This window comes from Phyllobates terribilis, unplaced genomic scaffold (assembly GCF_046119375.1).
Source record: "Phyllobates terribilis strain yellow unplaced genomic scaffold, ASM4611937v1 Scaffold_11__3_contigs__length_659146591, whole genome shotgun sequence".
NCBI lineage: Eukaryota > Metazoa > Chordata > Amphibia > Anura > Dendrobatidae > Phyllobates > Phyllobates terribilis.
The window spans coordinates 107,626,955-107,653,457 of record NW_027362771.1 but is presented as its reverse complement, the minus strand read 5'-3'; the positions used below and the strand labels follow the sequence as shown (position 1 = coordinate 107,653,457).

General features: G+C 40.5%; 1 protein-coding gene across 2 annotated transcripts; it reads right to left on the bottom strand.

The window, feature by feature from the left end:
• Positions 1-4,943: 4,943 nt before the first annotated feature.
• Positions 4,944-26,291, bottom strand: LOC141165661 (C-terminal-binding protein 2). 2 transcript variants are annotated; one of them, XM_073651433.1, is made up of 10 exons: positions 26,193-26,291; positions 22,345-22,414; positions 18,466-18,620; positions 15,302-15,446; positions 15,018-15,224; positions 14,265-14,479; positions 11,772-11,902; positions 11,565-11,692; positions 11,337-11,451; positions 4,944-9,878 (listed from the first exon to the last, which is right to left on the bottom strand). In XM_073651433.1, exons 2-10 carry the CDS (start codon positions 22,391-22,393, stop codon positions 9,716-9,718), a joined length of 1,308 nt encoding a protein of 435 aa, XP_073507534.1. In that variant the 5' UTR covers positions 22,394-22,414; positions 26,193-26,291; the 3' UTR covers positions 4,944-9,715. The 2 variants fall into 2 exon arrangements, with proteins under 2 accessions (XP_073507534.1, XP_073507535.1); XM_073651434.1 differs by having other exon boundaries at positions 22,351-22,414.
• Between the last annotated feature and the right edge of the window lie 212 nt (positions 26,292-26,503).

Here is a 26,503-nt window from a genome sequence, read left to right as displayed (position 1 = left end):
AGCATGCCCAGGCATTGTAGGGAGGTCATACAGGCACGTGGAGGCCACACACAATACTGAGCCTCATTTTGACTTGTTTTAAGGACATTACATCAAAGTTGGATCAGCCTGTAGTGTGTTTTTCCACTTTAATTTTGGGGGTGACTTCAAATCCAGGCCTCCATTGGTTAATAAATTTGATTTCCATTGATGATTTTTGTGTGATTTTGTTGTCAGCACATTCCACTTTGTACAGAACAAAGTATTCAATGAGAATATTTCATTCATTCAGATCTAGGATGTGTTATTTGAGTGTTCCCTTCATTTTTTTGAGCAGTGTATGTAAGCCAAGACCAGGAGTGGGTGATAAATACAGAAGTGGTGACGGGTTTCTATTATACTTTTCCTCTGACTGTTCCTTTGCTGGTTTTGGCTTACGCATACTGAGGTAAAATACTGACCAAATACTGAACGTGTGAACATGGCCTTAGTTGGAATAAGTGCTGACCACCAACAAAAAACAGAGAAAAAAAAAACACTGGCAGAGTTTGGTTGCGAAAGGTGCCATTTAACAAGAGGATGCTATGTAATACTGGCTGGTGCTATACATAATAAGAGTACCCTGTAAAAAGGGACATCACTATACATGAGAGGACACTAGGTAATAATGGATGGTGATATACATAATGAGGGAGAACACTGTGATAAGGAATGGTATTATACACCATAAGGGAGGAACCTATGTATTAAGGGAAGGCACTATAAATAATTAGTGAGGACGCTTTGTAATAAGGGGCTGTGGTAGCATTGAAAAGAAGCTATGAAATAAGGGACGGTGCTATACAATAAGAAAAAAGGCTATATAATATTGGAAGGTGCTATACGTAAGAGAATACACTATATGCCAAGGACCAACAGTGGTGTGAAAAAGGGTTTGCCCCCTTCCTGATTCCTTATTCTTTTGCATATTTGTGTCACACTTAAATGTTTCAGATCACAAAACAAATTTAAATATTAGACAAAGATAACACAAGTAATCACAAAATGCAATTTTTAAATGAAGGTCTTTATTATTAAGGGAAATAGAAATCCAAACCTAGAGGGCCCTGTGTGAAAAAGTGATTGCCCCCTAAACCTAATAACTGGTTGGGCCACCCTTAACAGCAAAAACTGCAATCAAGCGCTTGCAATAATTAGCATTGAGTCTTTTACAATGCTCTGGAGGAATTTTGGCCCACTCATCTTTGCAAAATTGTTGTAACTCAGCCACGTTGAAGGGTTTCCGAGCATGAACCGCTTTTTTAACATCATTCAAAACAAATTGATGAACTGTGCCCACCCATTAACCAAAATTAGCAACACCCAAAAAATATAAAATTAGCTACTGTGACTCTCCCGTCAAATATATTACAAACTCCTATCCTGTGTCCTCTCTCCCACCCTTAAATAAAATTATAAGACCCTGTATTGTTCTCCCTCCCTTCCCCAATTCATTATAAAGACCTTGTTTTGTCCTATAAACTCCCCCACATTCATTTAAAACCCTGTATTGTCCTCTCCCCATCACCCAATTCATCATAAAACTCTGCATTGTCCTCTTTCACCCCATTCATTATCAGTACCTGTATCAAGCTTTTTCCCGCTAGGTTAGAAAAAAATAAATCACCTCTCCAGACAACCCCTTACTGCGCCGCCTGCATCCTCATTTGGCACTCACCAGATCGTGTAGACTGCGCAATGCAGTCATTGTGCTGAGCAGGAAGCGGACGATGGCTTCCTGCAGCAACATATCATTGCAGGCTGCAAACTTCCCTGCCCGGCCTACTGCCTCAGCTCCCAGATGATAGGCTAGATTGCCCTCATCATTTTCTCGCGAGCGGGTCTCTTCCACCTCTAGGCCCCTTCGCAGCTGAACTGAATGCTTGTCCGACCCCTGTCAACAATGTTAGTAAGCGCACCACCTCCAATACGCACTGCAATTTTTTTATTTCTCAAATGTCGGATTCATTGTACCTGTGGTTCGGCAAACATGATACATTCCATTTAAGCTGGCCATACAGAAGATAACGGACAACCAAACGTTCGTTTAGCAGATCGCTCTCTCCCAACTCCCCCATGCACATGTTTTCCCTCTGGGAGAGCTGCAAAAACATTGATCTCCCCTGAAAACAAAAGGTCTGGCAATTGAAATTCCAGTGACCCGATTCTCATGTACAGAAAAATCAAGTGATCAGTATCACTCGTTTGTTCTTCCAGGCATAGAACAATGATGGACACACAGCAGTGGGGCTCTGTGTTTCAAAAGAGATGCAATAATCAATTCTAGCCGTAGAAAATGATCAACAGAACTCGCACTGTTTTGTTTTTCCTCCATAAAAGTCTATTTCCTGAACATACAGCAGTGAGATAACTAACAGCACAGACAGGCAGTCTGCTATCCCACTGCTGTATGTGCACAAAATCTAGCACTTTTATGGAATAAAAGCATATGGGTGAGTGCCATGGATTATTTTCTGCTGGAATCGATTCTTCTCTACTCCGACATAACTTGTCGGTGAGAGTTGGGAGTCTTTCATATTCATCAGAAAGTCAGCAGGTCTTGCAAATCAGGGCTGTGGAGTCGGTAAGCCAAACCTCCGACTCCTCAATTTCCATGACACAGACTCCAACTCCCTCATACACGGCTCATGTTTAAGTGATAAATTTACTGTAGCACAGATTCATCTCAGCTAAAAGTCTAGACCCTTAGATCAGGAATAGGACAGAAATTTATAGGACATTTTATAACTTTCCCAAATTCTTATGAAAAATATTCCCCACAAACGGCATTGAACTACTGTACCCAATTTATTATATATTTTAGGAGTCAGAGTTAGTACATTTTATACCGACTTCACAGCCCTGTTGCAAACTCCTCAGGCTACGTTCACATGCCCAGTAATCATGAGTTACAATGGATCCAGCAGCAATCAGTTGACAAAAAAAGTTGTGCAGACAACTGATTTTAGCTGGATCAGGTTTTCTTTTTTTTTGCTTACTGGATGTGGAAAAATATTTAACATATACTACTGGATATGTGAACTTTTAAGTAATCATGTACTGTATTTTGCAGATTCTAAAACGCACCGGACCATAAGATGCACCTCACATTTTGGGGAGGAAAATAGGAGAACTCCTGACAGTTTGTGAAAGCCCAGGAACCACCACAGTCCCGCACCACCGAACACCCCCTCCTCCCAGCCCGGGGCCCGCAGCATCGCCTCACTCCTGCCATCGCCAGCTGCCTGCAGCAGCAACCCTGCCTCCTGGGACCCCATTTCACCACTGCCACCCACCCAAGTAAGCTACTTTCGGATTATAAGACGCATCCCCATTTTCCCCACTAATTTGAGGAGAAAAATAGTGAGTCTTCTAATCAGAAAAATATGGTAACCCTGTAAACAAAGAAAAACTGATCAGTTTCAAATGGGAGAATGGATGGCTAAATAACAAAAGTTTTCCATAGACTTCAATGTTTAAAAAAAGAAAAGAAAACACGGATCCAGGTGAAACCAATTTTGTTTTTTCTTAAAAAAAAAAAAAAAGGACAAAAATATGCCTGCACAACTTTTTTGCCAAGATTGCTGCTGGATCCGTTCTAACGGATGATTACTGGACCTGTGAGCATAGTCTACTGTGTTATGTGGGCCTTTACTTTGTTTACTAGTGAATGGCAAATTAGAATATAATGGATCTATGGTTATAGGTTTGTGATATTCAGTAGGGGAGTGATTCTCCTTTCATCCTTCCTTCTCGTTTTTAGCTCAGAAGAGGTGGGAGGTTGCCCCTCATAAGTACTGAAAAGTCTAATTGTGCAGTGGTCACATTGTTGCTTGATACACTTCTTCCCATAAGGAAGCATTGAAGTTGCTATTTAGCATAAAATGGAGAGCATATTTGAGGTACTCTGGCATTATTATAGGTAACTACTGGACACAGTGCCAACATGTTTTGCTGACTTAATATATAAACCTGTATATATTCTAGGAATTTATGATTCCCCTCATCAGATCCACTTGTACTGTATTTTCACACCTGATAAAGACCAAAATTTTGGCTTTGGGTATTTTATAAAACAAAGACAAGTTATAACATTGGTTGTAGGACTTTATTAAAATATTATAGAGAAATGATTAGGAGACAGAAAACTATCCTAACAATTCGGTTTCTACAAGTACTACAAGTGAAAAATTAAAGTATTTGCAGTCAAATTTAAAAAAAAAAAAATGAAAAAGGAAAAAAAAACAATGGAAATACAGAACACTTGTTTACAGACAGCTTCTCAATGTTTCACAGTTTTAGCTATCCAGCTGAAAAAAGGCATATTGTTCATTGTCTACAAAAATATATTTCTGACACTCCGAGTAATTTATAAAAAGCTGGTCAGCTGTGCATAACCTGTAACAAACCAACACAAGATTGACCACACAACACTGCACCTTTAGGACACAGGGTCACATCTCAGCTCAGTCCATGCAGGGTTAATACAAGATCACCCATTGCAGATGTGGGGCCACTGTACAGGGAAAGAAACGCTCTAATATCTTCTCCATGCAGATTGGGACATCACCAGTACAGGAAAATAAATTAGAAAGGATGCCAATCATTGGCAGTCCATTCTATGGATTATTAAAGGGAATTTTCTAAATAACCCGTGTACTACGGGATGTATGGGGAAATAATGCAAATAACGAAATCCCACATGACCAGGGAACAAAATCATTAATTAAAGCTACTAGCCGATACTGAATGCATGGCCTGTTGATTTTTTTATTACAGATTACCCCAAGGGCCCTCCATTTATCTACACTCCACTGTTGTAACCTGAATGCCCACAAAATGGTTCATGGGAATAAAGAAACCTGCTATGTGCATGTCATACTGAGGCGCAGAAACTTCTTGCATTGAGCTGATTTATGAAGCTGTTTATTTTCTTTTTAAACAGTATAAAAAAGGCTCCTTTTAAAGGAGAGCGGATAAAATATGTTGATTCTTAGGATGCGATTATTTTCTGTGTGCTGGGTTGCTGTTCAACATAAAATGCACAAAAAAAACCTCTTAAGACTTTGGCGAGTTGCTTCCTAGACATCCCAGTCAAAAGTGTCCACACTACGAAACTGCGCCTAACTGATATTGTGCTCTACACTGTAACATTAACACAATTACCAATGTCAAACTACCCGCTTATTCACTCATTCTAGGAAATTATAACCCATTATTAAGGCTCCTCTTCCCCCATGCATATTGGCCAACTACCATAGTCTTAGCTAAGAAAAAGTCGGACACTTGCTACTTACAACATGCCACTATAGTCATCCATTAGTGAGCTCAAATGTTGCAGCCCTCAAAAATACCTCGTATGGGCACAACCATATGGATACGGTGTCAGCAGCCTCTCACGGTCCAGTGGGACATTGGTTATTCCAGAAAGCATTAATCACATAGCTTCATATCTCCTATATAGAAAAAGTATTGCTACGAGAACCATACACTAGGAGTATCAGGGTTTCGACTGTCCAAAACTTGTGATCATGAGTCATGGTAATTGGCAATCAAATGAATTACTTAAATGGTTATTCCTATTTTCCATTGATTGATATTGCAGGATAATTCTTGCAGAATTAGGATTTTCCATTTACCCTGACCAGAATCAGAACAGTGCTTACAATATCAATTGAAAAGAACTTGAAAGCCTTGTGTATTTTCAGCAGTCTAGCAGTTGTGGTCGGTCTCCAAGGCAACGAGCTATAAAGAAAAATGTGTTATTCCCTTAAGAATGGCTGAAAATTGGAACAAGCAGTAAATTGCTTGTATTTACAAGCATTATCTAACAATACCCATTTGTTAAGATAGGAATAACCTTTCCTTTTAAATGTGGTATTCCAGCTTAACAAGTTATCACCTAGCCAGAGTCCCACCACACATTTGTCCCCTTGCCGCAAAAGTGTGGCCAGGAAGAGTTGAATCGAGGGGCAGGTAGTGCATGCACTTTGCTGCCTAGTTCAGCTATATGACTCTTTAAGCGTTGGGACCCCCCACCAATCTAACAGTTATCACCTATCCACAGAATAGATAATTAGTTTAAGCTGGAACACCCCTTTAGGAATTACCGTAAGTACACGGCACAGCCATGTGCAGGAACATTATGGTGTTGTATTTTGCGGTTATTGTTCCCTAGAAGAAATGATCTGCTTGAGACAATCTTTTGACATCACAGCCAAAAGAGAATGGCACTAATTTTTTTAAGGAGCTATAGTAGGGCCCCATATTATGGGTCTGTACCATATGGAAGTTATACACAACTTCTATATTGTCATAGCAGGGGACACTAAATGACTGATGGGAACTGTAATCATGTTAATGATGCACACAAGAATAGACAGGGAAGCTAATGTCTAGGCTGACCTTATATTGGAAAGAAAATGCAGTCCATTGTTAGAAATGAGAACATCCTACTACTATATTGAGAAATGGCCACACAAAAGTTTGAAAAGTAACAAGTTTATAACGTTTTCTTCGCAGAAGAAAGGGCTCTGACACTTATGGTCACCTATGGAATCTATAGAGATATTGCAAAAGGCTTCAGCTGGATCTGAAAAGACAGAATCCGATCCCATACTTGGCCCTAAATATTACAATCATTCATGGAGCTATGATATGCTTGTGACCACCAGCCCTAAGAAATTGGTAACTTGTAAATATTTTAAGACTTAAAAGCTTATGGAGAAAACAGAAAGAAACTACATATTATGGGCTTAAGTTATGCACTAAGAGAATGGGCCCCACCAATTTGTTGGGTTTTCTAAAATTTAACAAATTATTTTCAATTAAATACATTCTAAAACTTAGCACTGAACCATCATTACTCACAGCATATTTTATATGCAAAGCAGACGAGGATAGGCGGTAACATGGATTTTAAAGGTTATTCCCATCTTTATAGAACGATACTATCAGACAGATCTTATAAAAACAAGCACTTCTGCCGTTTGCTTATTAAAATTTGCATTAAAAAGGTATCAACCTCTGAGGACACTCTAAAGTTGCAGGCATTCTTGATATATTGTTTACAGTTTGTTGCCTAGGTGACAGACCACAGTTGCTGTGTTGATTGTAAGCACTGCAGTGAAGCTATTCCCAGTTGCATAACAGTGCTTACAAGCACAAAAGAAAAAATCTTGTAAGCACTGCACATGTTCTGCTGTCTACAGCTGGTTGCCTTCAAGACGGACCACCTGTGCTAAACAAAAAGGGTGAATATCTCATGAACAGCTCATATCTAATAAGCAGTACATTTTTAGATTTATGGTATTTACAAGCAGTATCCAAAATACCTATTTATGAAAGGAATAACGCTTTAAGTGAAAATACAAAATAAAAATCAGACATGTAAAAAGGTTTCCTAGGCTTTTTAATGTTACTAACAAGAACCTGTCTCAATGAAATGAAGTCTGTATTCTGCCAGAAGAATGTAGGGAAGAAGAATAGGATATTGGCCTTATCGGACTTGTGCACTACTAGGACCAACCCCTTAATGACCAAATTCACAAATGTAAGATAAAAGTACCCTATACTCCCCCTTCCCATTCCAGCAATGTCAACACTGGGTCTCCTGAGGCTCAGGTGACTGTTATATCAAAAAAATCCCTGCAGCAGGTCAATGGCCACTAATGGGATGCTTATTGATTTTAGGAATCATGTGGCATAACAATATCACGCAAGCCTCAGAAGACCAGACCCTTGGTAAGGAAGCTGAATGTAGGGTATTTTTATTGTACAAGTAGGAATATAGTATTTAAGAATTGGATGTCTTAGTGGACAACCTTTAAGTGGAGATCTGGACTTAAGGAAGTCTGTCAATAATTGGTTAAGTGTGCATGCAGAGATAGCTGTCAATCACTGATCAGGACCAACCACTTGACTGCTAGTCCCAAAATAACTTGAATAAAATAAGTTATATAGCTTTGTGGCAAGAGATTATGTATATCAATCTTTTCAACTTATCCTGCTGAGAACATGCTAAATGCAGATTGCACTGCAATTTTCAAGTTAAAACACCCTGTTTATAGAGTAACCGTTGATTTAATTTCTATTTCATAAATCAATAAAACATGAAAATAAGAAACTTTGTAATCCATCTCAGAGAAATCTGCTTCTTTCTCCACCAGGACTGATTATTCATTCTCTAGATTCTCACTTTATGGGCAAAATCTGCATTCAGTGACATACCGACAATGGAGATGGCAGTTATTATTGATAAAATTCTTTGTAGACGGGAAGTGTTAGAAACTCGGCCTCCATCACCTTCCTCCTCCTCCCCCCATAGAATCTCATCAGTAGTAACCATCATCTGAGTAATGTAATCTGTCTTCACTGAACACAGATTTTACCTTTAAATTGAGAATGATTGATCAGTCCTGGCAAAAAAAGGACTCAGATTTCTCTGACATTTAACAAAGTTTATCTACATGTGTACAATTAATAAAAATTAAAACGACTGTTACTTTAAAGTTTTAGGACTGTACGTCCCAGTGTACAAATTCAGTTTGATTCTTCCTCTCTCCAGACTGTTACAGCATTCTTCTATGATGCACCCAATTTCAACCTGTTCCATGCAGCTTAATCCTGAGGCTTGTTATATGAAATCACGCATTTACAGAAGGCTATTCACAATCATCCCATGCCAGTATAGGATCCTGTGGATATTTCCTGTGGGGATAAAATTCTGAGGGGCTAAAACTTGATAATATAAGCATCAGGTATACTCAGTCGAAAATAGAAAGCACTTATCGACCTCGAATTCTCCTCCGTAATAAGCTATGGAGGCGAAATGCCATGAACAGCCACAACTTCTGTATGTAATGGGGCAACAAAATCTACATTTTCAAAATTCTAAAATTCAGCTGTACTTCAAAGCAGACAAACATATAATTAATGCCCAAGCCCACATTCACCATCATGCTGAACACAAGCCATGTGGGTCATGTGTACCTTTATGCCTTTTCATCCATGTACTGTTAAAAGAACTCCAAGAACCTGAGAGAAACTCCATAGACACATGCATTAAGTGATTAATGTTCTACCTTTTAAATATATCAAATTTTTTATTTTGTGGCCTTGGTAAAAAACAAAAAAAACAAACAAACATGACCGAACTATAAAATAGATACCTTCAAAATTTTGTAGAAATGCAACAAGCTTCTTCAGAAAAACAATTATTCTTTTCCAGTACGGAGTGGATTAGAAGATACCTGCTACACTAAAAATTTGGTGATGCCTCAGCTCCCTGAGACAACTGGGCATGTCTGGTTCTAAAGGAAGCAGTAAAGATCAGCCTGCCCCGGCACACAGAAGTACAACCCACCCGTATAGTATTTCACGTAAAACTAAATCAGTTAAAAAATAGATCTGTTGAAAGGCAATATTCTAAAGGTTTCCAGACATTGATAAGAACATTCTCCTTTCCGGTATGAGGAGAGATGATACACCTCAGGGCTTGCAGCATGATTTTATTAACCGGGTAAAGCTGCTGAAAAGACCTGGAATCCCGCTCTTCTCCCCCAAAATATTCTGAGAGGAGGAAGTAGAGCAAAATTATGGGACCAGAGGTAAAAAAAAAAAAAAAAAAAAAAAGGAAATAAAAAGGCAAAATAAACATAATAAACAAAAGAAATAACACAAACAAAGCACAGTATTGCTACTGGTCAGTGGGAATTTCTCTGTCTGGCTCTGGCTTGCTTGTTTGTCCCGGTGATGGAGTGTGGGAAACAGAGGGAATTAAAGGATGTGAAGTTGCCACTAGACTTTCCACTGCGGCTGGGTGCCCCGGAGCAGCTACTCCCACAACTCCTGGTGGAAACCTGGAAAAGTTATCCAAGCAGGTAATAGGTTAGGTTTCATCACTTGTAAGCAACACCTAGATACACAAACAGTAGGCTTGTCATTAATGATGGGACACTCGTCAGTAATTTTCATAAACAATTTCTATACACTTGGGATTCATACAGGGCCCACATTAACAATACCACTTTGATTGTGGTAACATGGAATGCATCCTCAAGAAATGGATAACAATACAGTCCCTAAAAATGCCATGCTTAAAGAGGAACTTTCACAAAGTCAAGAGTGACCAATTTTTGCCCTTAAATTTCCAATGCTCTCCTGAGTATTCAATTATTATTTTTTTTAAATCCGCCATGTGGAGATATGGGTTTTTTTAACTAGTGCAGGCAATTATGCAGGGCACCATAAAGACACATTCTTGTATAATCCTTTCAGCCACGTCCCCTTGTAAAGACCATAAAAATTAGTACTAAATCTTAGGAACCAGATTAAAAAAAAGGCAGACCTGGGCCTTCAACATGGAGGCGTCAATGAGGAGACCGTAAGTGCTCCCCTGTCTAACTGAATAGTTATTGACTGGAACATTTAGGCAAGGTCAACATTTGTACTGGACAACAATTTATAGAAAAGACTATTGTAGAGCTCTGATTGTGCTGTAAAGAAACCAGCAAGTTGCATATCCCAGGCAACTTACATTGAAGTCTTTTGCAAGAACTGTGTGTTTCTTGCGAATTGCAATAGAAAATAAAAACACAGTTGGACACATTTGTGACACTGTTGCAGTCGCAACATCATGGGAAATTATTCCGTCCAAAGTTGCAATGTGCTGTTGGGATTTCAGCATCACGTGACACGCTGCCATGTAGCCCTAGCCTTAAATGGGTTGCCCACTCTGACTGCAGACATGTGAATCCTCATAACACCCAGAGTGTGCTCTGCCAAGATTCTCAGATGCCAGGAGCAGGAAGGCGTTTGACTGCAAGTATGCGATTAAGATATATTTGGTCATGTGCTGACTAGACTTGCATGGCCTCTCTCAATACAAGTGAATTCAGCGAGGCTGTACACTTCTAGTCGGAATGTAACTGGAAGTATGCAATTCGCTTCCAGGGCTGGAGAATCTGACAAGTGCACACTGTGAGGCTTCAAAATTCTGTAGACACAGTGTCTGCAGACTTTAGCCCCAAGCCTGGACACCTTTAAAGGGTACAAACTGTGGGGACAAGAGCAAGCTCCAATCCTGGCTGTTACAGTTGACGCCAATTATTGATGGCTTGGGCTTAGCTCATGCTGTACATTAAGATTTTACATGTTGAAGGCTAAATGTACAGTGTAGAGCAGGGCTTGAAATTATAAAAACAATAAATAATAGCCACTGAGGCCAAATGGCACTGCTCTTAAATATGAAAACATGGCCCAGAAATGCTGCCAGGGAAAAAAGTGGTTGCATGACATGCAGCTTGAAATAAACCTACCTATATCCCGCTGCCCCATTGAGCTCTGGATGAACAGATTCCATTCCCGACCACTGTGCAGCTGCCAGCAAATACTCTTTATTTACACAATTTCTCAACGCATCTGGAATTGGACCTGTAAAGACACCAAAGTATTTAGTCCACTACATTTTGCTTGCAAATCTCTGGGTACAAAAACAATTACACAATACTGAAAATATTAGAAAAGGAGACCTTATTCACACATACCTGTAATGGCTCTGCGGATTTCTTTAGCTGCTTCCTCTCTTGATTCGATCGAAGCATGTTCACTGTACCAAGCAGTGTGAGGGGTGCAGATCAGGTTAGGGGCATCTTTTAAAGCTCCCTGAGAAAAGCTGCAGACAGAAAAGGAACAGACATTGGTAAATTGCTGTTCAGTGGTAAGATACAACCCTCACAAGAGGTCAAATATACCTGAACGGTTCAGACTCGTGGACGTCTAAAGCAGCACCTCGGATTCGTCCATCTTTCAAAGCCTGGGCTAGTGCTTTCTCATCAACAAGTCCACCACGGGCAGTGTTTACCAAAAAACAACCTTGCCGCATCTAGAATTGTGAATAAGAGTCATATTGATTACTACTGCATGACTGGCGGCATTGCAGTGTCTCATTACCCCCATAAAGTGTAACCGTCGTTTTCATTTTTATTTCATAACTCAATAGTACACCCGAAAATAAGCAACTTTGTAATACATCTTAACAGAGAATTTTCTTCATGTGTACTATTGATTTATGAAACAAAAATTAATGCAGTCAATTTTTGTGGTTGTTTTTCTTCCTTTCCTCAAAGAACCATAACTTTTTTTTTCACATCGACAGCCATATGAGGACTTTTTTTTTGAATGTCGATTTGTAGTTTTGATTGACAGAAAAACAGGAAAAAAATTTAAGGAGGTGATATTACAAAAAAAAAAAAAAAAAGCAATATGGCCATTGTTTTATGTTGTTCATTGTGAAATAAAAGTGATTCTCCAGGTCAGCATGATTACAATGATATCAAGTATGTATTTTTTTTTTTAAGTGGTGAAACTTGTATATATTTTCTGTCACCTGTTACTTTGTTTCTGTAGACTGAGCTGTGAAATGGCCTGTTTTGCGTGGCTAACTAACACAGTGTTTACCATCTGGGTTAAATTAATATTTTGATACATTAAGATTAAACAGAAACAGCTATACGCAATAGGTTGATATTTTATTTTCTTAAAATATATTACATTTTTTTTATTTTAATTAAATAAAAAGGTGGTTTGATTCAAGTATTAGGTACTTAAAGGGGTATTCCCATCTCCAAGATCCAATCCCAATATCTAGTAGGTGTAATAATAATAATAATATTAGCAAATACCTAAAAATAGAAATGTAGTATATTATTTTTGATTCGCTATGCCACTTACCTCATGTGCAGGCAATACAGGAACTTGGGTATCCACGGTTACGACCACTAGCAGCTAGCTAACTGTCACTTTATCAGTGGACGTAACCATGGATACCTAAGGTCCTGCAATGACTGCACATGAGGAAAGAGACATGGTGAATCAGAAAAACTATACATTTCTAATTGGAGGTATTTGCTAATATTATTATACCTACTACATATTGGGATAGGATCTTGGAGATGGGAATACCCCCTTTAAGTTTTTTTTATTCCCAATAGGGAACTTGAACCTGGGGGTCTCCTGCCTGGAAAACAGGACTGTGGAGTCGGAGTCGTGGAGTTGGTATAAAATGGACTGACTCCTAAAATCTATAATAAATTAGGTCCAGTAGTACAATGCAGGATGAGCTGTAATTGTTTCCATAAGAATTTGAGAAAGTTATGAAATGTCCTATAAATGTCTGTTCTGTTCCTGATCTAAGGATCTGGGCTTTTAGTTGAGATGAATCTGTGCAGCACTTTATGTACACGCTCAGTAGTGAGGCAGGGCTGTGGAGTCGGAGTTGGAGTCGGTGGTTTGGCTTACTGACTCCACAGCCCTGCTGGAAAATTTAACATGTAGGCAGGGGGGCTTTTAGCAGACCATGACAACCCATCAGCACCCTGCAGTCGCATTGCAGGGGGCCCAGTGGATGCCAAGGCAGGACTGCACAGTTTAAATACTATCGTCAGCTGTATATAAAGTGTTAATAGCAACGAACAGGCGCTAGTGCAGATCGTGCTGTTTGAGGTAGTTGCCAGCAGTGTAGCACAGCTGGTATCTGCATTGAATTAAGGTAGATCATTTCCTGATCCTGCTCCATACACCCAAAACGTAATAGTATGCCATGGGGCAGGAAGGAGTCAAAATAAAGAGCTTACAGTATACCTACGATGTCCCTTTTCTGCATTCTCATAAGGCTGCCCTAGTAGTACCTAGAGATCAGTACAAACATTTTGTGTTTGACAGCTTAGGCTGTTGTGTGCATGGTATGTGTCAGCACAATGTTTTTTCAACTAATGGAAAGTAGTTCTCTATGCTCTCCAACGCAAAACCATTGTGCTCACTATGTATACCCCATAATTTCAATTAGTTTTAACAATATGAGTGTTAAAAAGGTTGTCAACTACCCTAACTATTACCTAATATTTTTGCCATATTTTTGTTAAATGATAACGCCCCTAAAGAGCCCCATAAAACCTTTTCTGCCAATTTTCATGCTTTATGCAATTCTGCCTCAATTTCTGTTCCCTAGAATCAGCTCTGGTGCTCACAGCCATCAGTTCCTTCTCAGGATCCACTGCTCCATTCTGACTACATTTCCCATCATCCCTTGTGCTGGGCTAAAAGCCACTTATAACTCTGCATAAAACCCTCCCACTCTCTATTTCTAATAGTGGAGCAATTCTTAACTGTTTGGAACCCTAAATGTGTAAAAACCCTCCCTATGGTATACTCTACAAGTCACCCCACAATAGGCGGCCATTACACACCTGCTTTATGGTAAAATCATTGATGAGGTGATGGTTGTGCTCATTCAAACTGCAGTGTAGAGTTATGCAGTCACTGTGCATAAGCAGATCCTGAAGTGTCGCCATCCGCTGTAAGCCCAGGGAACGTTCAACTCCATCCGCAAGATAGGGGTCATAAAATATGACGGTGAAACCAAAGGCCTTGGCACGTAAAGCAACTGCTTGTCCAACCCTGCCTGCAAAGCAAAACAGAACACCGCCTGACAAAGCCATATCAGAAGCTGTCGAGCTGTACACTGTGTGGATAGAGATTAAGAAAAAAAAATTTAATTCTATGGGCCAGATTCATAATTTGCAGGAGGTTTTTTTGTCACTTTCTTGGTCATGTCACATTTGTTGATTTTTGCACCAAATACCTCAAAAAGGTGCATGTGGTTCATTGTGTGCAAAACATAAAAAAAAACTAATTTTCCCTTCCATCTATTTTAGTGCAAAAAGTCCCATTTTCAGCTTAAAATGTTGCAAAATTTGCACAAGATTTTTTAGACAAAAAGGGACTGGAGTACATTTGCAACTTTTTAAAACATCAGGAAACCACCAAACCCCGCCCACAATGACAAGCCCCCCCACAAAATAGACTTAAAAAAAAAAAAAGGGGCAAATTAAAAGAATACAGTACAAAATGAAACACAATTGTAAGACCCTGCAAAAAAAGCTACACACAAAAAAGGAACAAACTCCATAACGAATCAGTGCTATTGGACTGAGCTTTACCAAGTCCAATGATGCCCAAAGTCTCCCCACGGATTCTGGCCGCGCCGCCTGCAACCTCTCTGATCTGTTCCACACTGGCTGCACGATTCCCTTCTCTCATAGCCTGGTGCAGCCATGTAACACGCCGATAGAGATTTAAGATGTGGCAGAGTGTAGAATCAGCAGTCTCTTCCACAGACGACGAGGGAACATTACAAACTGCAATACCTTTAAAAAAAAAAAAACAACATTTTGTCTGTAAAGACTGTCTCCAACAAATTCATCTTGTGCCAATTTACACTTACCCAAGTCAGCCGCAGACTTGATATCAATATTGTCATAACCACTTCCAATTCGTATAATAATACGCAGGGCCTTAAATTTTTCCAAATCCTCTCTAGAAAGGGAGATTGTGTGATACATAAGGGCCCCCACTGCTTCACTTAATACCTGTAAGTAACATATAGAATCCACATTGCATTAAAAAAAATAAAAAAACAGGAGTGTTTCCTGGTCCCCAAAATAAAAATCTCCGTGCATAATCCAAAAATGTTGAAATATTACATCAGTGTTCTCTTACCCCCCATGCTGCCATATCACCTGACCATAACACATTTTACCTGTGGTCAAGTGAAGTGTTATCAGCAAGGATGACATAGCAACGCTTATTCACACTATAATGGGTATATTTAAAGGGGTTGTATCAAGATGAATCAAGAGCACGCCGCTCACAGCTCATTGGGGGCGGTGCGCTCCTGAAGATTGACAGTTCGGACCAACAGCATGATCTCACTGCTGGTCCGAACTGTTCTCTCTGCCAGGCGGCTAGCAGAGGCAGCTTGGAGAAGAAGTGCAGGGGGAACGAGGCTGGTCAGATCCAGCGATCCATCCAGCATACAGTCTGAAAGTGGCACATATTCTTCGCCTAGGTAACCGGTCACTCAGACTGCAAAAAGGTGGCCGATAAACTGGGCAATGACATTACACTATAAAATTAGAAACCCATCCATTCTTGAGAACAAAGGATTTTTAAATTAGTTTTATTTCTATAGCGCCAACATATTCCCCAGCACTTTATATTACAGAGGGGACTTGTTCAGACAAAAACCTAACAGAGTAACACACAATTTAACAGATACCAAGAGGAGAGAGGGTCCTGCTCGCAAGCTTACAATCTATGAAGAAATAGGGGAGACACGAAAGGTAAATGGTAAAAAGGGCTTGTATTGTATGGTTCAACCATCAATATAATAGGGTATTCACATAACGCTGCATGAACCGGTCACCAGCCAGTATGTGAACAAGTACAGACATAGAGGGCTACTAATTGAATGGAGGGTGTGTGAACAGATGCTACAATGGACCAGATTAGGGAGAACATTTTGGAAGGGCAAAACTGGAATAGTTACATAAGAGGTGAGGAGATAGGCCACTCTAAAGAAATGCATTTTTAGGCCACGCTTAAAACTGTGGGTAATGGGAATTAAGCGAACTGTCCAGGGTAGTGCATTCCAAAGAATTGGCGCAGCACGTGAGAAGTCTTGGAGACTGGAGTGGGAGGTTTGGATTATTGAGGTGGTTTGTCTTAGGTCATTAATGGAACTGAGGGCACGGTTAGGGTTTTAGACAGATGAGGGAGGAGATGTAGGGTGGTGAAGAACTGTGGAGAGCTTTGTGTGTGAGAGTGATGAGTTTATATTGAACTCTGTAGCAGATGGGCAACCAGTGCAATGACTGGCACAGGGTAGAGGCATCGGTGTAGCAGTTGGAAAGGAATATGATCATGGCTGCTGCATTCAGAACAGACTCAAAAGGGGAGAGTTTAGTAAGAGGGAGACCGATTAGTAGTGTGCTGCAATAATCCAGACAAGAATGAATAAGAGCCACAGTAAGTTTTTGCAGAGTCAAAAGGTAAGTAAAGGTTGATTTCTAAATATATTTTGAGGTGTTGGTGACATGAGCGGGTGAGTGATCGGATGTGTGGAGTGATGGAAAGATCTGATTCAAATATAACCCCAAGACAGCGGGCATGCTGAATGGGAGTAATGGTAAAAACCAAACATGGAAATGGCAATATCGGGTATAGGTACATTAGTGGAGGGAGGAAACACAAGGAGTTCAGTTTGACAGATTCAGTTTTAGATGGAGGGAGGACATTATGTTAGAGATCGCGGAGAGACAATCACTGGTATTTTGCAGCAATGCAGGGGTGATCTCAGGAGACTGTATAATTGGGTGTCATTAGCATAGAGATGGTACCGAAAACCTACTGATGGTTTGTCTAATACGGACAGTATATAAGGAGAAGAGGAGGGGACCTATAATTGAGCCCTGAGGAACCCTGGCAGTGAGGGGAAGAGGAGATGGGCCAGCAAATAAGGGGTAAATTGCAAAGTTGCTTATTTTTACAAGTACTTTGCAATTTTATACATTTTTTAATCATTTTGCACTCATTTATTTCCAGTTTAAGGTAATTTCAACATCAAAGGTTGCCCAATCAAAACCACAAAATAGATAATGAATGTATGATCAAAATAGGTCATCAGTATCAAATTAGTAGAGGTCCAACTCCTGGCAGTCCACGAGTTATCAGTGGCAGCAGGATATACTGAACAAATATGAATAGCATACATCCATACAATGTGCAGAGGCAGCTGCCAAGAACGCTGCTCCTATCAGATCTGCAGTACTCGGCAGCAGCCACTACACATTGAATGAAGCTGCACTGTTCAGCTCAGTTCAATGTTTATATTCGGTAGAACCAGATAACAGCTGATCAGTGGGACACTGGGTGTCAGATCCCAACCGATCTGGTATTTATGCCTTATGCTAAGGACAGGTCATTTCTATTACATGTCTGGACAACCCCTTTAACTGTGATAATCAATAAAATATACAGCAGCAACAAGACAATGAGTAAGCAATGTGATCTCATAAGCTTGGGGAAGTGGGATCATTGTAAGTGGTAAGGCCTATGCAGGCAAACAGGCATGTAACAGATAAGTCACATAATTCAGTACAATGCTAGATATTACAAAAAGTTGGTCAACCAAGTAAGGCTATAATGAGATGGATACATCTATTACAACACGTATTCCATAACAGACAAATCATTAAAAGAAGGCACTCTGTTTAAAGCAGAGAGAAGCAATCTTTGGCATTCCAGCTGCAGTAAAACTACTACTCCCATCATACCCTGGCAGTCACCTGACAACCAGTGTCTGTCAAGGAATGCTGAGAGCTGTAGTTTCACAACAGCTGGAGTACCAAAGGTTGCTGATCCCTGTTCACAACTTCCCAACAGTAGCAAAATAGACATTTCTTAATATTCCCACACAGGTAAATGTAACTAAACTGGCTTGAGGCCGCCGTATCTGTAGACATTGCTAAAATACTCAGAGAAGTTCGTCCATTTAAAGAATATGTAAGGATTTCAGCAAAAACTAATACAAAACTTCTAAATACTTACTTTCTCGTGAATTTCTTGTGTAGACTGAGCGTCACAGAACGCTACTGTAGCAACATCCTTTAATATAGGCATCTCAACCGTGCAATCCCTTCCATCCAGAAGGGCCACCAATGGACGGACAGGCATAGGACCATTCAGAATAGGCGGCCGAATACCTGAACAAAAACAAAATCAGTAAAGATCTTCTTTAGATGCAAGTAGTTGTCAAACTATAAATTGCTTCAACACAAAATAAACCAAATATGCAAAACATCACAGAACACATCAATTTTGAGCATATGTCAACCCATGAACACCATTTTAGGCTATGTTCACACACGTTGGGTTTTTCAGCATATTTTGCTGTAGATTTTTATGCAAATTTTCAGCTGCGTTTTGCAGTACCAGCAAAGTCTATGAGAAACCAGAATTCTCTGTGCACACATCTTTTTTTTGCTGCGTATTTTGTGCCTTGGTTGGGTTTTTGGAAAATCGAGCATGTCACTTCTTTCAGCGGTTTTTTCACCCATAGGAAGTAATAGGTGGTGAAAAAAACGCTGAAAAAAAGCACCAAAAAAACACAGGTAAATTTTTTCAGCGTTTTTGATGGCAAAATAGAATTTTTTTTTTTTTTCACAGAACTTTATGTACATGCATAAATAGAGACAGAAGGACAGTAAGAAAAAACGCAGCAAAAACCTGCATTTTTGACGCAGCTGATTTCCTGCCGGAGATCAGTTTTGCTGCAGATTTCCGAAGTAAAAAAAAACACAACATGTAGGAACATAGCCTTATAGTTTTTTTTTATATATATATATATATATATATATATATATATATATATATATATATATATCTATATCTATATATATATATATATATATATACACATACATACATACATATATATATATATATATCTCTAATCTGCATAAAACTCACATTTTGCATTATTTAGTATTAGTCCTTAATTATGTGTTGACCAGAACAACAGTCAGTTCTGCTGGATGTAATTGGACTCAAACCACAGCATGGCTTATTTTTTGCAGAAAGACAGTAGATTTTTGTTTTTACCACGGATTTCATTCAATTGCTGTGCAAAGGCCATTTCCATATCCAAATCTGCAATAACATCTTAATGTAACACATGCAGTTTTCATGGTGGCTTTCTGACCAGGTTCCGCACAGTAAATTTTAGACTGTATAGCATTATACTGCACCAGGTCAGTTTCTGAGCTTACAACATGACAGACAGGAAGGCTGTATCCTATGTATAGCACTGTATGATATAGAAGGAGTAAAGCAACATCACTGAACTTGTATGTACATTTCTATATGTGAACTGTAAAATGGTGCTCAATGTGGAGCATAAATATTTCAATACATTTCTAGGGCCTCGTGCACACAATCGAGTGCAGTGCATGGAGGCTGTTTTCGGTTCCTGAGTACAGCCACATGTGATCTGTGTGCTTCCAGATGTTTGGGGACATTCTCACTTACAGGCAGCGCTTTCAGATAACTATCTGTATACACAGCATCTGATGGGACATTGGCACAAAATCTGCGAGCGGCAGGTATCACATTTATTACAATTGCACGTGTGCACGATACCTGCCTCTCATGCAGGAGAGCCAGTAGGTATCTGAAGAAGTGACGTCCCCAAACCCACTCAACCAGTGAGATGGAAATGAGTGGAGCCGGATTATGCCTTAAAGAGAACCTGTCATGCCCCAAGCACTAAACCTGCAGAAATAGGCTAATCTGCAGTTAAATAGCATTCCAATGCAGTTCGGCTGCCTTACCGAAAGTGCGGCTACCAGGAGAAAATTATTATTCTTCCTGGGAGCCACCGGCTTTCAGTCACAGAGGTGTGCCAGAAGCAGCTACAGTGCAGATCCTGCACTGTAAGCACACCCCAGGATCTTGACGACTCGCTCTGCACAGAGGGGCTGTAGCTTTGGCTGTGAATCAAAGTGGGGGCCATGCTTACAGCTGCCACTCACACCTCTGACTTACAGCTGACTGGTCCCAGTAGGAATAACGCTAATTTTCTTCAAGTAGCCGTGCTTTCAGTGTGGCGGCCAGGCATTGTTACACCATTAACCTGCAGATTAACCCTATATCTGCAGGTAAATGGCCATTGGGGACATGTTTCCATTAAGAATGGAAATATATTGAAGATTGGGAGTAACAAGTTTTGGGGATGAGGTGTGTCCCTGAACACACTCACTGTCCAATCATTGCCAATTGTCACTATATGGTGGTACAACCCTGTTAACATCCATTTCTAAATGTATCCATACATTTCTTGGAGGAATAACAAGAACAGCACAATGCAGAGTTATAAGAAAAGATGCTCCAGAGGTTTTACACTCCGTATACCGGGAACCTGTCAGCATGGAGGATGATGCACTCGACTAAACAAAATCAAAAAGCAGGCTAAAAAATTTCTGTGCCATCATGTGGTGTCCATCACAGCATCTCTGTGATAACGTGATGGAGTCCAACTCCTACCAGTATATGACCACAGCGTATCACATGATCCACAACTCATGTGATGACCCATGTGACTGTGCAGAACCAGGAAGTGCCTTTCTATGTAGTCATATTGTGGGGAACATTGGCGACTAATTTTAATTTCTAATTTAGGACAGAATGTCAAACTACTGCTTTAACTTTATGCCACCTTTACACGCAACATTTAAAACACAAAAAAAAACTAAAGAGAACTTGTCAGCTGATATATGCTGCCCAATCCTTGGGCATCATGTATCAGGCACTGGCTGTTGCATCCCAGCCAGGTGTGTTTGACTCTGAAGCACTGCGGCATTTCAGAGAAAAACTTTAATAGCCTCCAGGGTACGAGACCACGTGGCAGACTAGTCGGACATGTGTGTCCTTGGCGAGCTTCCCTCCTCCGGTGTCCTGGATTCACAGGTCTCTGCCTATACATCCACATATACTAATCTACAGCATGGGCTCTGTGTCCAGAAGCTATTAAAGTATATTTTTCTCTGAAATGCCACATCATTTCAGAGTCCAACATACCTGGCTGAGTTTATTCAGCCAGTGCTCGATACATGCTGCCCGCAGATTGGTCAGCATGTATCAACTAACAGGTCCACTTTAAATTTAAAAGGTCTGGTGAAATAAGAGTAACCTAGGTGAAGGGGAAAAAAAAGTTACGTATTTATGATAGACTACCAGGAGTAACATTATGACACATGGTTGTGACACGGAGTCCCATGAATATAAAGGGAGTCTGTCAGCACAAAGACAGTTCAAACCCAAGCACAGGCGCTCAGTGCACCCTTGGTGTGGCCAAACAGTTCACATCTCCACCCTGATCTTCCTCGATTGACAGCTCTGGATTTACAGCAGAAGAGTAAGGATGGACATGAATGGATAAGTAAACTACTCGACCATGCTAAGGATGCACATAGCCCCTGTGCTTTCTATGAACAGTCATTTTGTGCTGAAAGACTGCCTTTAAGGCCACATTCAGTATTTGGTCAGTATTTTACCTCAGTATGTGTAAGTCAAAATCAGGAGTGGGACAATCAGAGGAAAAGTATAATAGAAACCCGTCACCACTTCCGTATTTATTACCCACTCCTGGTTTTAGCTTACAAATACTGAGGTAAAATACTGACCAAATACTCTGTGAATATGGCCTTATAAAAACACTTGTACAGGGCTATAAGGTATAAAAGCCCATACGTATTTCTAAGGCAAGGTTAAACATCCTTTAGAAATGTTCTTGCTTTCTGTACAAAGAAAAACTTGAGCCTGTACTTTCTGTATCAAGTGATACACTAGTTAAGGACACTAGGGTATGTGTTATACAATGGCCTGCTATAACCACAGGTTCCTGCAAACTCTGATTTAATATCTTCTAACCCTCACAGATTCGATCCAGGCGTTGTCTCTTTACTTTGTGCTTGTCCATGATTCTGGTCTTAAAAACCGCCTGGAAACAAATGGATAATGGTTAATAGCATTCAGACAGAACAATAGAGAACATGAATACAATACTTAGCGAGTGTTCAGGAGTCACTTACACTAGTGCACGGCTCCTTAACTACGTTCACAGGCAGAGGGTATTCCCAAGAGGACTCCCACCCCATGGGACTGATCTAACACCTGGCATAATTCAGCAAAACAACTATCTGAACCTGAGGCTCTTAACGCTCCTTTGGGGACCCCTTAGCAACTAGATTGTCTGTCACCTTGGTGTGCAGGATAATTGGATGTAATCTCCTTGATAGTTTCCCTTTTGTTTCAGCATATACACATGGACAAAAAAAAGAGCCCACTTGTCCAATTCAATATCCCAGTATGTAATAAAAAAAAAACAGTTATACAAAATCGATAACTTGGCATATCAATTCCTAGAAAACAGTAATATTGAAAATTGCTAAATGGAGATTGCCAAGAATAAAAATACGTATACATTGTGCTGGCCTATATATTGTATATTTTAAGCACATGGTGGCTTTTTTTCTGGGTTAATCTATTAACAGTATGACTGGGCATCTTAAGATGTCAGGAGAGAGTGCGAAGGTTCCTGGTTGAAAATCCAACATGTGGCCGGCCTCAAGGGTTAGTAAGGCTTCACTTCTGCATAGAGATGTGAGCGGGTCAGAGGACGTCACACCTACTGATACCAAGCAGGTTTCAATACAGGACTTCACACTCCCCGTTCATCTGGCAGAAGTGAGCAAAGCCCCCATATACTTTAAATAGCTGTCAGCTGGCAGGTATTTCGCCAGACTCTCCCATACACAGGAGCTCTTGCTCTGCCAATTGCTCTTGTGTTCTCTATGAAAGAGGGTTGTAAGGGTCATTAACGTATAACTGCACAAACCTTTGCTGAAAATTAACAAGTGAGCATAACTCGTTTCCGACTCTTGGTCTGTTTGCAATAATGTCGGCGACCACTCAATGAATGGGCAAAACACGCAATCATTGAGTGACTGGATTGTTTATGTCAGAATAATCATCACTCTCAGCAGCGCATCATCCCGAGTAATCCCAGGATGTGCTGCCGATAACATGGTGCTGTATGGGGACAAAAAGACCATATTAACAATGGTTTTGTTCCCATCAATAATCCTTTCGCTGTGTAAACAGGCCAGTAAACGAGCACTTGCATATAGTCTGCCATCTAAAAGGGTGACGCCACCGGAGACATCAATGTCTGAAGGATAAGAATGGTTAGTAATACAAAAACATCCTTTATTTTTTACAATTTGTCAATGGAAAACACATAGAGGGTGATGGGACGTCTAACTGTGCCCAACATATAATTGTTGAAATGTATTGAGGTTGTTATAATGGCTCACATCAACACAGGAGGGGTATATATATATGACATTATGCATAATCAGTCATTGGCAAAGCTTTGAGCTAGTCACTAAAGGTTTTATTTAAATCTTTTTATTCTTGTCAGATACGTGACAAGAATATTTCCCAATTTTTCGATAATTTTCCCTGAGGTATCCCACTATATAAGACACAGTAGTACATGCCAGCAATTGACTGACATTGAAATTTTTTTTTAGTGTCCCTCTGTAAATTAAAGTGCAGCACACTATGCGATCCTATACAGGAAAATGGCAGTGCATTTCAGCCTAGCACCTGACAAAAGAGCAGTCTTAGGCTAGGTGCAGACGACCCTAGATTCTCATCTGACTCGGGCCCATTATGCTAATCACACTGCGATCAACCTCTGATCAGAGTGTGAGCAGTGTGCTCCGTGAAGACGTGGAAATCAGACTGCACCCAGATGTCATCCGAGTGCAGACCGATTGTTTCCATGTACTCACTGACTTGCATGGCGATCCATATATCAGATCACACTAGGGTATGCAGCAATTTTTTTTTCTTGGACATGTGCACAGCCCTATAGACTAACATTGGTCTGAGTGTGATCCGACATTTTGTCGGATCGCGCTTAGACTTAGAATATAACATACAGAACGGCCCTATGTGTAAAAAAGGCAGAAAGAAACATGGCTGATGCAGTTGGACAGTGCCTGAATCAGCCTAAATATACCAACTAAGAAGAATATGATAAAAAGGAGGAACAAGGAGCAAAATGGTAAAGAGCAATAGAAATTCTAATAATTAAGTTCAATAAATAAACATCAACACATAGGTAATATAGTCATAGCATGGAACGACAGAAAAGTGCATACTATCTGGAGCACCCAGTACTCATAAGCTCATAACCCCTAGACCATTGCATTGTTACTTACTGACCAGGGCTACATGTTATTATGGCAGACTCCTGCCTTAAATGGATATTGTGTGTACCCCTGGTTTATATTTGATTTCTTCTTTTTTGCCTGCCGTGCTCTTTCCCATCTTCCTTGCCTTTACCCAATGCAATGGTCTGGGGGTTATGAGCTTATGAGTACTGGGTGTTCCGGATAGTATGCACTTTTCTGTCGTTCCATGCTATGACTATATTACCTATGTGATGATGTTTATTTATTGAACTTAATTATTAAAATTTCTATTGCTCTTTACCATTTTGCACCTTGTTCCTCCTTTTTATCTTAGACTTTGAATATGTAGGGTTTACAGAAGATTTGGACAGGTTTGAAAAGTGTAAAGATTAACAAAAAAAAAAAAAAAACAAAGTGTGACTGAAGGCTAAGAACATGTTTTTTTTTTAATGTCAAGAACCAGTAAGAGTATGTGCCCACGATCAGGAGCTGCTGCGGCCCTGACGCTGCAGAATACAGCACCACTATTGTCCTCATTATGCAAATGAGCGGCCACGATCTTTTTTTTCTCACATCCGGACCTTCCTCATAGATGTTAGTCTATGGGGAAAGTCAACATGTGGACCCGCAAGGGAGATTGACATGCTGCGGTGTGAAAGACACGCCTCATGTCAGTTTCTATAGGTGTGCCGCAGGCGCACAGTGGACATGGGATTTCCAGAAATCCATCCACTATGCTGTAACATCAGGCCGCTGCGGGTTTGAGGCTACATAACACGTACCATCAAACCAGCAGAATTTCCTGATCGTGGGAAATAAAAGTAGTGTCTGCCCATTCTCCATTGCCATCACAGAGGTTCTCAGTGCAATATATGGCATTAGAAAAAAGTAATTAGATGTCCTGAACTACTAGATTACAGTACACCTTATGTGGCTGATAACAGGGAATAATAGACTGTGCTAACTAGCGTATACACAGTGTATGGTACTCCTAATGTCCTTTATGGGTGACCACACCTGCTATATGTCTGACAGTCAGGTCACACAGTAAATTAGACAAGGCCTACCGGGAAATCTATATATATTCCTGGGACATGTGTCATCCTTCTCTAGCCAGCAGTAAGACCATCCATAGACATTCATGGCACCTATGCAGCAGTGTGAGGAGCTTTCAGCAGATCCAGGACCTGCCAGTCCCCATTACATCCACACACACAGATACGATGTGCTATATGGGCAGGAAGCCATCGCCTTCTACTGAGGGTGAACTTGGGAGTGCTGGCGGTGCCTCCTACATGATGATCCCCGGGCACAGAGGCCGCTGCTGAGCACTCCGCGCGCTCACCGTGGCTGATGGAGAGCTGAGCCCAGCGCTGCCCAGTACACAGAGCGCTACAATGAAACGCAAAGCTCCGCAGCATGTAAGCAGTGCACCCCAGAGGAGTACATACCATCTCCCTCCCTAATGCGCAGCCGCTAGTGACCACCGGCTGCACACCCGCTTTCTTTTATTACCTTCTCCTCCCCACCGGACCTGTCGCGCTCTCGGCAGCGAATCACACAGGAAACAGGAAATGACCACCAGGGGTAGCAACGAGAACCAGCAAGTCAAGAGCGGCACCGGACCTTACTGTGGTAGCACGCCCTCTAGCGCTCATCCTCGGCATCCTATGCCGCTTGTGTGTGAGTGTATTGTGCAGCAGCGCCACCAGGCGGAGAGTTCTGGTAAGTAATGTCAGTGCTTTGTATCTGTGTTTCCTAGTAAAGCAGAGATATTTTTATTAGTAATATGTAGAGATTAGACGGATCAGGCAAAATTGGAATTC

Bases quoted from the DNA above. Each gene is read 5' to 3' on its own strand.
- LOC141165661 (XM_073651433.1), bottom strand. From the start codon at position 22,393: ATGGACAAGCACAAAGTAAAGAGACAACGCCTGGATCGAATCTGTGAG. The intron at 15,225-15,301 runs GTAAGTGTAAAT...TTTTTTTTAAAG, and splicing joins CAAGTCTGCGGCTGACTTGG to GTATTGCAGTTTGTAATGTT. The intron at 9,879-11,336 runs GTAGGTTTATTT...TAACTTTTCCAG, and splicing joins AATGGGGCAGCGGGATATAG to GTTTCCACCAGGAGTTGTGG.